The sequence below is a fragment of the Berghia stephanieae genome, chromosome 1 (assembly GCF_034508935.2).
Source record: "Berghia stephanieae isolate SIO BIC M18660-M18661 chromosome 1, UCSD_Bste_1.3, whole genome shotgun sequence".
In the NCBI taxonomy this organism is placed as follows: domain Eukaryota; kingdom Metazoa; phylum Mollusca; class Gastropoda; order Nudibranchia; family Aeolidiidae; genus Berghia; species Berghia stephanieae.
In genome coordinates, this window is record NC_088360.1 from 45,014,676 (window position 1) to 45,032,105 (window position 17,430).

The 17,430-nt window shown below is 35.7% G+C and overlaps 1 protein-coding gene across 3 annotated transcripts; it reads right to left on the reverse strand.

Moving 5' to 3' along the window:
- Nucleotides 1-241: 241 nt before the first annotated feature.
- Nucleotides 242-14,965, reverse strand: LOC144975811 (inosine triphosphate pyrophosphatase-like). 3 transcript variants are annotated; one of them, XM_078920009.1, is made up of 4 exons: nucleotides 14,945-14,965; nucleotides 7,307-7,413; nucleotides 4,949-5,141; nucleotides 242-765 (listed from the first exon to the last, which is right to left on the reverse strand). In XM_078920009.1, the coding sequence occupies exons 2-4, from the start codon at nucleotides 7,391-7,393 to the stop codon at nucleotides 485-487; spliced, it is 561 nt and encodes a 186-aa protein (XP_078776135.1). In that variant the 5' UTR covers nucleotides 7,394-7,413; nucleotides 14,945-14,965; the 3' UTR covers nucleotides 242-484. The 3 variants fall into 3 exon arrangements, with proteins under 3 accessions (XP_078776135.1, XP_078776132.1, XP_078776127.1); XM_078920006.1 differs by lacking the exon at nucleotides 14,945-14,965 and adding an exon at nucleotides 11,167-11,272; XM_078920001.1 differs by lacking the exon at nucleotides 14,945-14,965 and adding an exon at nucleotides 11,050-11,260.
- Between the last annotated feature and the right edge of the window lie 2,465 nt (nucleotides 14,966-17,430).

Here is a 17,430-nt window from a genome sequence, read left to right on the forward strand (position 1 = left end):
AAAAAAAAAAAATACAATAATTATACAAATACTTGGCCTCGCTTTTTAATGTTTTTCAGTGTTTCAACCTTCCTTTTTCAACTGCAGTTTCTTAAAATACTATTTGACACGGTTTAAAGACCGGGTAAAACCCGTAAAACTCCAATGTTCAAATACCTTTCAGCCTTTTACCATGAAAGAGGTATTCTAAAAAGTAAAAGCACACTTTTAACAGCAAAATGATAAAATGAGAATTGTGAAGTAAAAAAAAAAACAAAAAAACTTTATTTATAATAATCTTTGAGGAAGGATAAAATGCCACAAATACAAAATGAACACACACAGAAATCTTAGCACACAGGTGAAAAATAAAAATTATACATATCACCTACTTTGTGCTGTGCCTTCAACTATTTTCAATGAATCAACAGATTGGAAATACTGAGAATAATATGAGATAATATCAAATAAAGATAAGGGACATCATTTCCATTTACAAATTACTCTAGTTCTTTTCTAAAAACTCTTTCAAAGCCACTGTTGCTTTATATCTGTGCGATATCTTGTTCTTTACATCTTTGTCCAATTCTGCATAGGTCTGCTTATATCCGTCTGGCTGAAATACTGGATCCCACCCAAAATCAGTTGGTCCTCGTGGTTCAACAATGGATCCATTGCACTTGCCACTAAAACAATGAATTGGAGCTCCCTCACCAGAGCTATAGGCAAAGACACACTGTGCATATGCTGTCTTGTCTTCAAACCCATGTAGAAGTCTATAAAGACCTACGGAAATTGAAAAATTCATTAATTCATTTATCTGTTCTAGCATTTAGCTATAAAAGCTTTTATTATTAATTTCGAAAAAAAAGTGGAAAAGAACAGGAGAGAAAGGAGACCATTTCACAGGCAAATTTATGGTTAAAAAATAATAAAGGCTCTAGAGACAAAAAAATATAAGCTTGCATAAGATCAACTATCGGTAGTAACACAGTGGTAGCATTCACACGTGCTCCATTGACTACTCAAAGTTTTAAAAAATAAAATAAAGCAAACTCTGCAATAATAAATTCCATCTTAAACATCTTGTTCTCATATGCCTGCATAAATCATTCAACAAAAGTCAAATTTCTGCAATACAGTTACAATAAAGAATAACAGATGACCTACAACACTTGTTTAATGGAATTATTTTTACAGTCCAAGCCGTTATTGGGACAGCCACTTTAATGGGACGATTCCTTGGTAAGGGAATCTTTTTTATATAAAAAATCATACCATTTCCAACTCCCAGTCACTTTATTGCCGCGACCCGCCGCTTAATGGGGATGACATTTGACAACGACAGTCCCCACTCAAGAGCTCTTTCATTGTCTTTACTCTTTTAAAATGATGGTTCATTAAATGCAAATTAGTCGTACCATTCATCACAGAGGTGTAAGCAATTAAATTTACCTGTATCCCATATCCCCTGTTACTGTTAGTGACTATCGACTGCCATCGTCACATTCATGGTCATTGGCCACAATGCTAGGTTCGCATGCAAACTGACCATGACCATTGGTGCGATGGATTATGAGTGATGGCTTTGTTTTTTCAAGGCTGTCATCACCAAATGGTTTGTTTGTTCAATGAGACAAATGGGTAGACAATGCATTCTTGATTCGCTGCTGACTTGTGTAACAGTTCTGAGTCTGAGTGGTTAAGGCATTGCAATGTGACCCTGATGGTATGCTCCAGTCACTTTCTTTTTTTTCCTTGGCAAGATTTTTAACCCCCAATTTGCTCACTTTGGACAACATTGGTGGTTACTGTTGACATCAGACATCTTGTTTGATGGATATTTATATTCCTTCAAGGAATGCCTAGGCAATAGCATCTCATTATGACGCGCAGATGGGTGCAATTTTTTTTTTTTAATCTGGGGGAGTTTATGCTGTGGTTAATTGGAAAAAAATGATTTCAGGAAGTGATTAGATTACAACTTTTTATAGCAATGACTATGAAAAATGTTTTTTTCTCTTTTTGAGGAAAATTTTTGTCTGAAATCAAAGCCCTATCTCCACTGAGTAAAAATGTTTTTGAATTTTGAAATTCCATTCATAAATAAACAAGTTATGCAGTTTCAAAGGTGTCATTTATTTGGATGACCCAGAGAGGAAAAAAATGCGAAAATATGGGACGCTTTTTCGGCATTTTTTTCGACCTTTGGTTGTATCTTGCGTAATAAGTGGATTAAAAGATTGAAATTTGGCAATTTTATGGCAAATTTGATAGAGAATATGATGAAAACATTAGAAGAGTTCTAACGTATATATAAACACACACACACACACAAACACAGAGAGAGAGAGAGAGAGAGAGAGAGAGAGAGAGAGAGAGAGAGAGAGAGAGAGAGAAAGAGAGAGAGATTGCGTACGTAAACAAAAGAAGTATAGAAGGAAAAGAGAAATTGAACAAGGGGACAAAGGTTACTGATAGAACGTGACTTGAACACAATAATTAAACAATAATTAAGTAGATCATATTGCAATCGAAAGTTTTTAACATTATAATTTCTTAAATTCTTGTAAATTAAACAGTCAAATTATCAGCTGTTTATTGAACCCAAACGCAATGGCAGACGATAAACACCCCTCTGCCAGTGAGACTGCGCAGACATTTTAACTAGTCATGAACTTTAAAACGAGGTCAACCAATCAGAAAACGCTTTGCCACGACTCACTCAGCCGCTGTTTGGTGCCAAATCGTTTTGAACTTGTGATTCGTGCTGTAGGGGGGCAAAATGGCTTTGTCTTTTACGAATGAAGAGCAAATTAGGATGGTGTTTTGAAAAATACGGGAAAAGTACTTGTCATATTCATATGAAATTTTACAACCAAAAAGAAGAAATGTACATATATTACCTTGTCAGCGACAAAACCTACACGCCCGGTAGTTTCAGAAATATTTTACTCCAAAGATTAAAAATCTATTTTTAACGGTCTTCTGGTAATCGTACGAGTTTTGTTGCTTGACATAATCTAAAATGACCTTTTGTCTAACTGTGTGCCAACTTTCAGTCATATTCATCGATAAACAGCGTCGTAATTAATTTTTTTTAATAGCATATACCAAATGGCTTCGTCCCATATTTTGTCGCGAATTTGGGCACTTAGTGAGCGAAAAAGAGGCCCAAAGATTTGTGCGGGATAGTCATTGCTACTTTTTATCAACTAGTTGTAAAGCACTTTGAATATGTTTTGTGGATATTGAGCTATATTAAAAGCCCAAATTTGGGTTGTTATTTTTTTAGTTCATCGTGCTATAATTTGTTATGTTTCTAGTGGCGAGGAAAATAAACAGCTAAACACCAGTGATATCAATTACAGTGGAACCTCCCGATTACGACACCTCTGAATAGCGACAACCTCCTGATAACGACATTGGCCCGTGGTCCCAATTTTTTTTCTATTTAAGATCAGTTAAAAAAAACCTCCAAATAACGACGCACTTTTTTATAAAACCTCCGAATAACGACATCATTTTAGCGATCTGATACTAAAAATACCGAGTATGAGTACTCAAAGTTTATAAAAACGATTGACCAATGATAACGCAGCTTTTGAAACCAATGAGAACGCAGCTTTTTTTGACGAATCTTGGCTGATATGCATTAATAAAAACCAAGGTATAAATGTAAGTGTAAGCAAGTAACCACAAAATCTTGGAAAATGTGATATTATGTGGTGATAGAAGTAGTAGTAGTAGTAGTAGTAGTAGTAGTAGTAGTAGTAGTAGTAGTAGTAGTAGTAGTAGTAGTAGTAGTAGTAGAAGTAGTAGTAGTAGTAGTAGTAGTAGTAGTAGTAGTAGTAGTAGTAGTAGTAGTAGTAGTAGTAGTAGTAGTGGTAGAAGTAGTAGTGGTAATAATAATAATAATAATAATAATAATAATAATAATAATAATAATAATAATAATAATAATAATAATAATAATAATAATAATAATAATAATTTAAAAAATACTAATAATAATACTATTAATAATAAATAATAATAATAATAATAATAATAATAATAATAATAATAATAATAATAATAATAATAATAATAATAATAATAATAATAATAATAATAATAATAATAATAATAATAATAATAATAATAATAATAATAATAATAATATAATAATAATAATAATAATAATAATAATAATAATAATAGTATAGTAGTAGTAGAAGTAGTAGTAGCAGTAGTAGTAGTAGTAGTAGTAGTAGTAGTAGTAGTAGTAGTAGTAGTAGTAGTAGTAGTAGTAGTAGTAGTAGTAGTAGTAGTAGTAGTAGTATAGTAGTAGTAGTAGTAGTTAGTTGTAGTAGTAGTAGTAGTAGTAGTAGTAGTAGTAGTAGTAGTAGTAGTAGTAGTAGTAGTAGTAGTAGTAGTAGTAGTAGTAGTAGTAGCAGTAGTAGTAGTAGTAGTAGTTGTGTTTGTGTGGGAGGAGGAGGAGGGATTTTATCTAACTCGCAGCGTCCGAATTACCTGTTTTTGTTTGTTTTAAAGGGTTTTACAGCGCTTGTGACACATCTATGTCATATCAGCGCCAGTAAAAAGGAAGAAAATTGGATAGTAGAAAACATTCTAGATTTACAATTAAAATGACATAAGAAAAAGTAAGACAAAGGGGAATGGTTTAAATAGGGAACAGGTGTAGATTCCAGGAGCACACTATCAGTGTACTCAGTTCAGATCACCTAAAAGTCTCATCCAGACACACGCACAAGAACCCTCTAAGAGGAATACACTACAATGTTTTGTTTGTTTTGTCAATGTTAATAAAAACTGGTCCCGCGAGCCTTACCACGCCCACTTTGTCCGCCATCTTGGAAACCTCTAAATAACGACATCTCCGGATAACGAGATAAAAACTCGGTCCCGTGGCATGTCGTTATCGGGAGGTTCCACCGTAATAACAAAAACAAAACAAATTAATTACCATTTGTTCCCATTTTCTTCAAAAACCATTTAATATATGGACCTGGCATCCCCCCAAGAGCATTATAGCACAAGCTGGTATCCTCCACTATCACTGGCCCTTTCACACTCTGCACAGCCATAGCACATTTTGCTCTGGCAACTTCCTCTGGCTCCCCTTGGTATTCTGGTAGATCAACATCCTGGATTTCAATCTGTGGTTTTGGAAATGATAACCAATATATATTTTTATGAGGAAAACAAAAGAAGATGATAAGAAAGAAATATGTATGAGAGTAGAGTCGTGCTATTTGTGTAAACAGAAAATAAACAAACATCTGAGTTGAGTGGGAGTCAAATCTGAGATTTAGTTTGCATATCATGATCCACTTGGATGAGAGAGAGAGAGAGAGAGAGAGAGAGAGAGAGAGAGAGAGAGAGAGAGAGAGAGAGAGAGAGAGAGAGAGAGAGAGAGAGAGAGAGATGAAGAGAGAGAGAGAGAGAAACCCACTTCAAAAGAAATCTCTGACACCCCCCCCCCCCCCCCCCCCTAAGTAGATATAAGAGCGGAAATGCAAGACGGACACTGAGTTTGAACACCCAATTTTTGGAGTGGTGGATAGCAGCCATGTGAATGATGCTGTTCCAGATGGATCTTTTTCAATGTAATATTTTTTAGTCATTTCGTTATCATTAGTACAGTTGCCTGATTCACCCACTCTTATCAATTTATATTTAACCCAACACTATAGTTTACTTCATGTTTGTTAATGCTTCTATATGTTTACATGTTTGTGTTATTGTGTTATTCTTGAAAAAAAAAAAGAGCGCTATAACTTACGGAAGAGGCTAGGGAGACCATGGTTAAGTCAGTAACTTCAATTTTGAAGATTTCACAGATCAGAGTATTTTTCTTTCATTGGAGATGTGAGACTATTTCAGGACATCAATGTTCATAGTATAAAAACAAGTTCAAGTGAGCATCCATTCTTGAGTGGGGAACCATAAACTTGGATGGCTTGCTCTTATTTTGTTGAATATCACCAAGGGATAATTTGACTTATCGTTTAGACCTTTGCAAAATATTGTCACTTTGTCATGCTTTCTTTGCTGCTGTAACAGTTCAAGATCAGTTTCTTGTTTTTTTTCTTTTTCTTTGTTGTTTTGATTTATAAAGTTTACTGCTATATTTGCAACACTTTAATTTCATTTCTCTCTTTTTGTCGTATAAGTTTACGGCCATTACTTAATTGCATGTATATATATGGGCTGAAACACTCCACAAATTATTAATTTCAGAAATTTACTTCCAATTTTTCATCATTCAGATCATCCACTTTTCCACTCAAAATGAACATAATAGCAGTCAGAAAATGGTACCCTAAAAGCCCAAAGAAGGGCTGCCAGCTCCCCTCCAGTCCCCAACCAAGATTATCTCGGGACGTTTTGATTTTATTTTTTTCAATATATATGTTGTTTTTTTTTAATCTATAAAAAAAAAACAAGGCAATATCAACGTTTGCAGCATGATATAAACCTACAGAGGACAAGTTTTTTTTAAAAAGTGATGTAGTTTTTGGAACACTCTCCTCCAGAATAGTAGAAGTGCTCACTCATTATCAGCTTTCACATCAAAAAATTGAAAACTCACCTTTTTATCTCAGGATTTCAATTTTGAAAATGAAGTTTTTCCTGCCATGTATGTAAAATGTAATGTCTATTGCTATGTAAGTAATTTAAATTGCTATGGTTTATCTTTCATTGTATTTCTTTATTTTCCTTAAGAATGCAAAGCACCTTGAGCATGATGAAATCCGGGTAAGGCGGTATTCAAATGCCATATATTATTATTTATTATCATTATTATGATCAAAGTTGTTATAATTATGGAAATTGTATTAAACTAAATAAAATATTTGAAGATTTTTTTTAATGTGTTCAGGAATAAAAATTAAAGCTCCCGTTTTCATTGTACCCAGACATGTCTGTCAATGAGAGTGAGAGAATATTTTCACCCCTAAGAATGTGTTTAGTCAGAAAATATGCTGCTATGTTCTTATATTTTTTAAAATCACAGCAGCAAAGCTCTCATGAAGCTGTGTTCATCTGATGAGATACACAAGATGAATGGTTGGGCAAAATGTTGCCTGTTTGAATTGCGCAATGCAAAAAAAAAAAAAATTATTAAAAAATACTGCAATCTCCCTGGCTAAATTGACATATCTGACTGAAGTAGACATCAATCGTGGCCTCCCAAGACATGTCCATAATTTAATTGTATGCATAATAAATTTTTGTGAGGTTTGGCTGTTAGCTGTTCTGACCCCCTTAAACAATTATTTTTTGCAATATTTCTACAAGACAATAATAAAAAACAAACCTTGTGAGGGAAATCTGTTCCAAATATTTGAATAAATTCTTTCAGTTTGTTCTTGTTGCCAGTGCACAGTACAATTGGCCGAGACATATTGCTTTCTATTTCTGAGTCTAAGGAGAAAAAAATTGTAGAGAATTATAGCTCAAACTTACTCCACAATAGACAAAGACAAGTAAAGAAACCTACATGCATTCCATGATACTTATGAGATTTTCCAACATTCCATTATTTTTATTATTTTATAATAATAATAATATATATAGAGTGCCAATCTCCACCAAATGTGTTCAATTATTGATACTTCCATAAAAAAGTGGTCCCTGATGAGCAGATTAACTTTACTGATCTTTTGACTAGGAACCAGTTTTCACATTTAATTTTTTGTAAATTATTTTTACTTCTTTCCGAGTCAGAGAGAATTTTCTTTTTTTAAGTTTTCACAAACATATAATTAGGAGGCAGGTAACTACCGATTCCGAGTTATATTTTTGCGATGATTGACAGGTGTAAAAACTATGACACATGGGATCTTTCGAAATATACGATCATCCGACATAAAGGGAAAGTTGCTTTTTAATGACTTAATATAATATTAGACAATAAAATGTCCGTTTTGCAATGTTTTTCAGGGGTAGTAACTATTTAAGGAATTTGCTAATTTAATTGTTTCATGGGTTTCCCCTTAAATGGAGTTGTTGAATAAATGCCGTCTTCGTAACCATTTTTAAAATGTTTTTTTTTAAATTGTTTTTTTTGGTGTATTTTAAAAATATTTTTGGGGGTTTTCGTTTTTCATTAAAAATTGTTGAAAGAGTTGAGTTCGGGATGCCGTGTTTTTTTTACATATCTCCGTCTTGATCAACTTTTTTTTTCATTGACTTCACATAGTATTTTGATTTTAAACTCAAATGTGTAAGCACAGTGCTTTCTTTTAGTAAAATGTAAAGCTAAAATAAGATCTAAGTTCTTGTGCGATAATTGATAGTGAATGATGCGAGCTACTCAGAGGTGAAGTGAAATGGAAATGAAAAGGAGTGTCAATGCTAAGCTGTCTACTACACCCCTCTTTTGTTGAAAAGCCATTAGGTTCAAAGGCCCAATTACATAGAACCTCCCCCCCCCCCCCTCACACACACATTTAAACAAAGTGGAAATGAAATGGCATTTCAATTCAATGGTAAGTTGTCTACCCCCCCCCTTATCGTCGTGTTGAAAATCCAGTCAGTTCCAAAGCATCAACACACGAGCGAGAACATCTCGCTTGCGTGATTCTACACCCCAACTCCCCCTCTTTCCTCATTTTTTGACTTCCTTTTCCAGTCTGTGCGACTGTGGTGTTGGCCAAGTCCAAGTGCAGTGATTGAAGTGTTTGCCTCCCCCCAACCCACCCATCACCCTCATCTTATACTTACGCTCTGTTTAATATCGCTGGGCATTATTACGTGTGGCCTCCTTCCCAAATTTTTGAAGAAAAATAGAGAGAGAAAAGGGGAAGGTGCTCTCAAGTTGTTTCGGTTTAAAGAAAGTCCTGCTTAGAAGTACAGTAGAATTACTTTAAACCGAAATTTTGGGGACCTTCTAAACCATTTCGGTTTAAAGACATTTTGGTTTAAAGCAAGTTCCCATTTTGCAATGTTTTTCAATGGTAGTAGCTTTTTAAGGAATTTGCTCATTTAATGGTATCATGGGTTTCCCGTTAAATGGAGTTGTTGAATAAATGCCGTCTTCGTAACCATTATTTATTTTATTTTTTTGGTGTGTTTTAAAAATATTTTTGGGGGTTTTCGTTTTCAATTCAAAATTGTTGAAAGAGTTGGGTTCGGGATGCCGTGTTTTTTACATATCTCTGTCTTGATCAACTTTTTTTTCATCGACTTCACATAGTATTTTGATTTTAAACTCAAACGTGTAAGCACAGTGCTTTCTTTTAGACATCTTTTAGTAAAATGCAAAGCTAAAATAAGATCGAAAGTTCTTGTGCGATAATTGATAATGAATGACGCGCAGCTTCTCAGAGGTGGAGTGAAATGGAAATGAAAAGGAGTGTCAATGCTAACCTGTCCACTACACATCTCTCTTTTGTTGAAAAGCCATTAGGTTCAAAGGCCTAATTTCATAGAACCCCCCCCCCCCTCACACACACACACTTAAACAAAGTGGAAATGAAATGGCATGTCAATTGTAAGTTGTCTACCCCCCCCCCCTTCCTTATTCTCGTGTTTAAAATCCAGTCAGTTCCAAAGCATCAACACACGAGCGAGAACATCTCGCTTGCGTGATTCTACACCCCAACTCCTCCTCTTTCCTCATTTTTCGCCTGCCAGTCACCCGCTGTCTTCCTTTTTCAGTCTGTGCGATTGTGGTGTTGGCCGAGCCCAAGTGCAGTGTTTGCCTCCCCCCCCCCCCCCCCCCACCTCACCCATCACCCTCATCTTATACGTACGCTCTGTTTAATATCGCCGGCATTGTTACGTGTGGCCACCTTCCCCAATTTTTGAAGAAAAATTGAGAGAGAATAAAGGAAGGTGGTCTCAAATTGTTTCGGTTTAAAGAAAGTCCTTCTTAGAAGTATTTCGGTTCATCGTAAGAATTAGTACAAAGATAATGAAGAAACTAGTACAATTTATTAAATTCTTTGCGGTTTAAGGTATTTTTCGGTTTAGCTTCTTTCGGTTTAAAGTAATTTTACTGTATTTCCGTTCATCGTAAGAATTAGTACAAAGAAAATGGAGAAACTAGTACAATTTAGTAAATTCTTTGCGGTTTAAGGTATTTTTCGGTTTAGCTTCTTTCGGTTTAAAGTAATTTTACTGTATTAATTTCAAATTCCATGCTGTACCCCTCGTGAGTGATAATTTATTGAAACATTACGCATTTCTATTGTGATGGAAATGCCTACCGATGTGTGCATATTAGCAAATCCGATAACTAATCACAATTATGGGCTTGATTAAGTTTAACACTCTTTTAATTGACAATGTTTTATGGTTTTTGATTTTTATTATTATTATTTTATTGAAGCTCAAACAATCTTCATATTTTCGTTTCTACGAACACGTTGCCTTTTCAAATTAAAATTTTGCCCTTAGTCGACCAATTCTACAAGAAAAAAAGTAATTGTGTCTGTCAGTTTTGTTACTTTACTACAACAATAACAATGAATGAACTTGATGAACTGTGATGTCCAAGTGATTGTCGAAGTTGAAAATACATACGAAATAGTGAAATTGGAGAGGCTTCGTATAAATAAAATTAAATAAAGAAAATTCCCTTTATTCATCCCATAGGGGAAATTTGTCTCTAGGGTCTATTCCAAGGGAAGACTGGAATAACCCAGGCGTCAGCCGCAGTGCAGCGCCGCAAATTGAGCTAGGGCGAGGTGGTGACTTGCTCAAGGCCACACAACGCAGCTGTTACTACTATAACCACTACGACTACTTCTACTATTACTTTTCTCTTACTATTTCTACTACTACTACTACTAGATACTCTAATACTGTTACTGTTATTACACTTCATTCATACTCCAACCACCACTGAGTACAGACGATACAAATTTTGCATTTTATTTTATTTGTTTTCCACATTAAATTTGTATTGTTGTGCTGACGAAGGGTTTGAACCCGAAACGTCCATTGCCTTATTGTTCCCATACGAAGCCTCTCCATTTTCACTCGTTTGTTAGTATTTTCACGGTCACCGGCTTCAACTTCAACTTCAGTACTTCAACTTCAGGCAGCCCCTACCGTTTTCTTGATACTTTTGTCGGAGTTGAGTGAGATAATATGAATTTGATTATTTAATATTCTCTGTTCCCTCGGGGAGATAAGAACAATGCTTTCCTGTTCTTATTTATTCATTACCGTGGCACCGATCAAACAAATTTATCACTGTCCACTTAAAACTACTTCTACCGCGTTGTCCACAGCTGTAAGAGATGTAAACAAATAAATGTTGCCAAACATAGGACTAGACTAGACTCCCTCAGTAAAGAGTTCCGTAAACGTGGCTCTCGCATGGACACGGCCGCGATGAAGAAGTGAGAAAGCAGCGGACATGCCTCGTGATTACCTGCGCGTGCAGTAGCGCGCAATAAGAATTTAATACAAGTCCGTGTTTGGTGTAATTACCAGAGCAGAAGGATTCGCTATAAAAAACCCAATGTGGAATATTTATTATTTACAATTTAATAAATTAATATCATTATGAACCTTCATTTATAAGTGTCGGTTTGGAATTAATATATATATCGAGTATCAATTTATACACGTTCCATTCATAAGACAGGGATGTGTGTACTATGATTGTGACTTGTATTGAGATGTATATTATCACAATATATTAAGAATATTATTGTAATGGTGTTTTCTTGGGCAGCATGGGTGCACTAATCAGGACTTGAAAAGACAGAGCAACGTGTCCAGTGATAGAGAAATGACATAACATTTCATAAATTTTCATTAAATAACAAAATTCTGCTAGACAAATGGATTCTGGTGGTGCGGCGTGTCAAATTTATTCCAAACAATTCTCATCGATTGTGCAGTGAACATTTTTTAAAAGAAGACTACCACGAGGTGGGTAGGAGAAGAATGTTAAAGAGAAATGTTGTTCCTTCAAAATTCAGCTATCCTACTCGTTTACAGACAAACGTCTCGCAACCACGGAGACAAATAATAAGACAGTACGTCCCCAAAAAATGCAAAACAAAACTACAATGATCAAAAACATATTTCATGACCATGGGGCTTATTGTACAAACATTGATGATAGACTAATAATTATAAAATGTAAAAAAAAAAATTTAAAAATCACTCTCTTGCAATAAAATTACAAAATCAGCAAAGCAAATTTATTAAGAGAAAGCTTCGTGGGCAGCAAAAACTAAAAGATATCAAAAACTTATGTGATAAAAAAAAATGATAGAAAATGCGGCATACGACATTCTTGATGATGCTTTTGGAAAATCGGGAATGTTTGTGTCCTTGTTCAAACACATATTCAAAAACAAGAACGAAAAAAGCACCGCACGACAATATTGCGATCGAACAGTAATAAATAAGTTTGCTGCGACACTCCACTCCCTGTCACCAAAAGCAATAAATACATACGTGCGTTCGATTTTGAATTTGCCACACCCTTCAACGATAAGAAAATGGAAAGATTCTTTAAATTGTAATCCTGGATTCCTGACAGAGATGTTAGAAGTTGAAAAAAAAATGGTTGACGCTCACGGTCCTCATTGCTCGTTGGTGGTAGACGAGATGAGACTCCGTCAACAGGTAGTATGGAATCCCAAATTGCATTGTTATTCCGGCTTTGTTGATTACGGTGGAGGTCCTCTTAACGATTGCATTGCCTCTGACGCTATTGTAGCTATGAATTTATGTTAGTGTCTCTATTCTCATGGTAATGAAAAATGTTGCTGCTCGAAGCTCGAAGAAATAAATAACAACGTGAAATTGAATGTAAGCTTCAATTCAATATACGAAAAAAGATAAAACGTTGTCCAAACCTGTCGCTTAAATCTCTTGCCAGTTTCTCCCACGTATGTCTTGTGGCAACGTTTGAAGATTATACCGTAAATTAGACTACGATATGACGTTTCGGGTTTCCCTTTTATCAACAAAACAGGATGAATGAAACACTACAGGCGAATGAGATAATGTGGTAGTGATATTGTTAAGATGAATAAACAAAGGAAATAGTATGCTCCTTTGTAAGGAAGCACGAATCAAAATAGACCAATAAATATTTGTAAAAGGTGCGCAAATTAATTAAGTCAAAAGAGGTGAAGAGGAGAGGAACTGTGTAATGCAGTAGATATAGAAAGTGAAATAATATGATAACGTGTAGACTATTGTTGGAAAATAAATACAATGGAATTGGAAATAAATACAAAATATAAGGGATGTGGGTATTACTATATTATAATCATTAGTGGCAGTAGTAGTAGTAGTAAAAGTAGTAGTAGTAGTAGTAGTAGTAGTAGTAGTAGTAGTAGTAGTAGTAGTAGTAGTAGTAGTAGTAGTAGTAGTAGTAGTAGTAGTAGTGCCTCCCTGTATTTCCTATGTTGTTTAGTGGTGTGACAAAACTGAAGGACGGCGATTTGGATGTCGTGCAATTCTCGATGACTGGACCCATTGAAGTGGTGGGAGACAGGTTTGTCCTCGTCTTTTTCAATAGACCGCAGATGTTGTCCAAACCTGTCGCTTAATCTCTAGCCAGTTTCTTTCATTACATGTATGTCTTGTGGCAACGTTTGCAGATTATACCGTAAATAAGACTACGATCCGTGCAGGTGAATGCGTGTCGGATGTTCCACACTTTATCCGGGAATTTGAGCAGATAGGTGACTGTGTCAATTTACAGCAGACATCAATCTGGTGACGTTTGAGGAAGTGGTATAATGCATCTGTTTTGGTTGCAAAATGCCTTCTGCATTCCAATGCATTATTCGTAAAGTTACTCTTCTGTTGTTAATATAGCCAGTAGCTTTCCCTCCCGACCCACAAGACGAAGGCATGTCCTGATATTATGATATGATGCTATAAGTCCAGATTTATGTAGGCTTTTACAGCCTTTTATCTGCTCTTTACAAACAGTATTTTTCTGCTTCACAATGGGCATCAAGACGGCGCTTGAAATCCTGCAATGAAGGGGCGTCGACAACTGTTGCAGGCAGGCGGTTCCCGAACTGAGAAAAAGTTCTGCCTAAGGTTTAGAGAAAACCTTTCCTTGGAGAGTTTGAATCTATGTCCTCTGGTGGTGCTGGTGGAATCAAGATTGAGAAGGCTCCAGGGATTGAAAATAAATGTCAAGAAAACAAAAGCAATGATCATACCCAAAAATGTAGAAACACTAAAATTACAAATACAAATTGATGGAAATACAATAGCAGTCGAAAGCTTTGTATAAATTGGTCAGTTAATAACAAAAGATGGAAAATCGGAACAAGAAATAAGAAGAAGAATAGGGTTGGCAAAAAAAAATGCATAGATGAAAAACAAAAAGATTCTAAATAACGAACATATAAGATGGAAAGTTATCATTCGACTTAGAAGTGCTTCATCTGGTCTACATTTTTTTTTAGGAATATGAGACATGGGCATTGAACACTGGGCGAGAAAAAAGAATCGATGCTTTTGAAATGTGGTGCAAACAGCTGGATGGGGAAGGTGTCACGGAAAGAGAAAAAAAAATCAAACAAAATGGTATAGGATGGATTAAATATAAGAAAGAAAGTGATTCTGGTGACTGTACAGCATAGCAAGTTGGCGTACTATGGCCTCATTACGATGCCACAACAGCCTCCAGAAGCCAATACTTGAAGGAAAAATTAATGGGGAAAAGGGGGAGAGGGAGACAACGAAAGGAGCTGGTTGGGAAAAATAAAAGAAATGGCTGGGAGCATGGCGAAGGACTGCTAAGATATAGCACCAGACAGAGAATTGTGGAAGACCATGGCATCCAACTTCTATGAGAAGGAACCTTGTTATTTTTGTTGTTGTTGTTCTTTGTAGCGAACCCTTCGACTTCGAGTCTCCGTCCACTCGCCACTCGATTAATGTTTTTTAGTTTTGTTTTTTTAAAACAAGTTTTTACTCACAATAATGTGTACTTTCGAGGATCTGCACTTACCTTACAGTTTGTTTTTTTTCCCCAGTGTCAAAATAGCGACAGGACAATTTTTGCCTTTGTCATTCGTAACCCACGTATTTTCCTTCCGAATCGAAGCTCTCTCAATCTAAAAATAGCTGCTTTCTTGTTATCCTAGAAAGAGGAGAGCTAACGAGCTCCTCTTTCTGGGTGGTTATGTCGACGCTATGATGTTTCCTAGTAACTAGTCTCAGTCTAGCCTCAGCAAATGTCTAAAACTTGGCCAAACTTAGTCCGAAGGTGCCGTGATTTTAGTCTGGAACTTGCTTGGTTAGTTCACATAAAATCCGATTTTTTGTCAAGTCCTTGACTAAAGTCAGAGACTAAGCGGTAGTAATAGTCCAAGTTACCTAATAAAAACGGACTCAAAGAGCCCAGTGCTGCCTCCGCCTGGCGATCTCCACAGGGCGAGCAATCATTATGCATTTGGGCGATGCTGTGATTTTGAAAGTGCGCCCCTCGGCTCAAATTCTAACAGCTCTGACTAATATTACTGTAACTAAAATCTCACTGTCTTAGAAACTCAATTATTTGACGTCTTTTGATTGGTTTAATGTATATATGTGAAGTAATATAATATAGAAAACCGAAATTAGATTATCAAACCCCCTCGTCCTAAATAAGTACGCTCATACCAACAAGAGATGAAGTGAGTAGGAAAGTGCCAGAAGACAATAGATAATAAAAATTTCGCGGCGGTGATGGGGGTTTGAACCCGCGACCTTACTGGTACGACAACTCCGCTTGGCCGGGAAGATCGTGACTCTACCGTATGAGCTATCCACGATCCCAAAAAGGATCGTCTCTAACCCTAGTCAAACCTTGCCACAAACTCGGACAGCATTAAATTTATAGTCATACAGCATAATATATTTTCAAAATAAAATTGATAACATTGATGTGGTAGAATCTCAACTTCAGTTTATGTAAAAAGACGAATTTTGCAGACGTTTCGGGTTTCCCCTTTATCAAACGATAGATTAATATAACACGAAAGGCATGATAGTAATGGTTATTGACACGAATTGGATCGGTGTTACTATTGGTTTTGAACCCCTTCTTGTTTTTAGAATTATTATTAATTATTATTATTAATGGTGACATTTTTAAATTAATGTGAAATTTTGGATACTTGGATTAATCGTTCGGATTTGGGGCGAGGCACTACGGTTTTGGGGCATGGGGAAAAGTGGCATGCCCCAAATCCGTACGACACAAGAAAAAAAAAACCCCGCTTAAAAACCTTTTTATATAATTCATTTTACTGACAAAACACTTATGTAAATGACAAGTTTAAATCTGCTTATCATTAAAATCAAAGTTGTACACAAGTTATATTAAAGGAAAATATTTTGACAGAATCGATTTATTATAATATTAGTGCAAATTTAAACATTGTCTGAGTAATCTATGTAGACTACACTGGCGGTCGGTCAATAGAGCGAAGTTGTTTTGTGCCGCCCTATATTTTCCGTAGATTAGCATGTCAACCAAACAAAAAACTTCAATTTTAAAATTTTGATAAAATTAAAAATTTAGCTCATACTGCTTTTTGTTTTGAATTTAATATTTGATGACTCGTGCGTCGCTCCGCGAAGGTAGCGGTAGCGTCAAATCGGCACGTTTCATCTTTCCCCCGTTGCCTGCGCGGGGTGACAATGAGCGGAGGGTGTGGTGTGGTGGGGAAGTTTTTTTTGTTTGTTTATATGAGCCAGTATTCGTTTGGCCGTCCTGTCCTTATCCTATACTCTGTTGTACCTTGAAGAAAGTTAGTTACCACTCCCCAATCTCCCTCCACCCTCCCTCCCCAACTAACTATTGTCTTTCACTGCTAAAATAATTAGGCCAAGACGGCCAATCTAGCGATGCACGCCCTGAGGTCCTACTTGGGATAAATTAAAACCATATCAGTTTTATCACTGAAAGAAGAGGCTTTGCTTCACTTAGATATACGGATGAAGAGAATGGCAATAAATATATATTTTATCATTGTTGGTTTTGCTAAAATATATATTAAATATCAAAAAGAACAGTAAACAAAGTATGCACCGAGAAGAGCCCCATGGTACTATAAATAAAAATCCCTGACCCCACGGAGTCCTTCATCCCTGCACACTCCCAACGATCCCTACTCAACTTGTATTGTGTGCATTGTCTAATAATAGTATAATTATAAAGATGTCCAGGGTTGCCAGTTTGGCATTTTAAATGCCAGATTCCAAAAATCTGGCATTTTTGAAAACCGTTTGGCATTAGAAAAATCATTTGGCATTTGGCATTTTCATTTGGCATTTTCTTTTCTTGTATATTATACTTCAAATGACACCTTTTCTTAATTATTTCATTACCCCAACAGGAAATTTAGTATAATTCAAAAAAAAAAAAGAAAAGAAAACACGCAAGCCACCAGGATATGATAGTAAATTGTCTATCAAAAGTGAGTAGTTTTCTTAGTGGGGGTGGGAGTC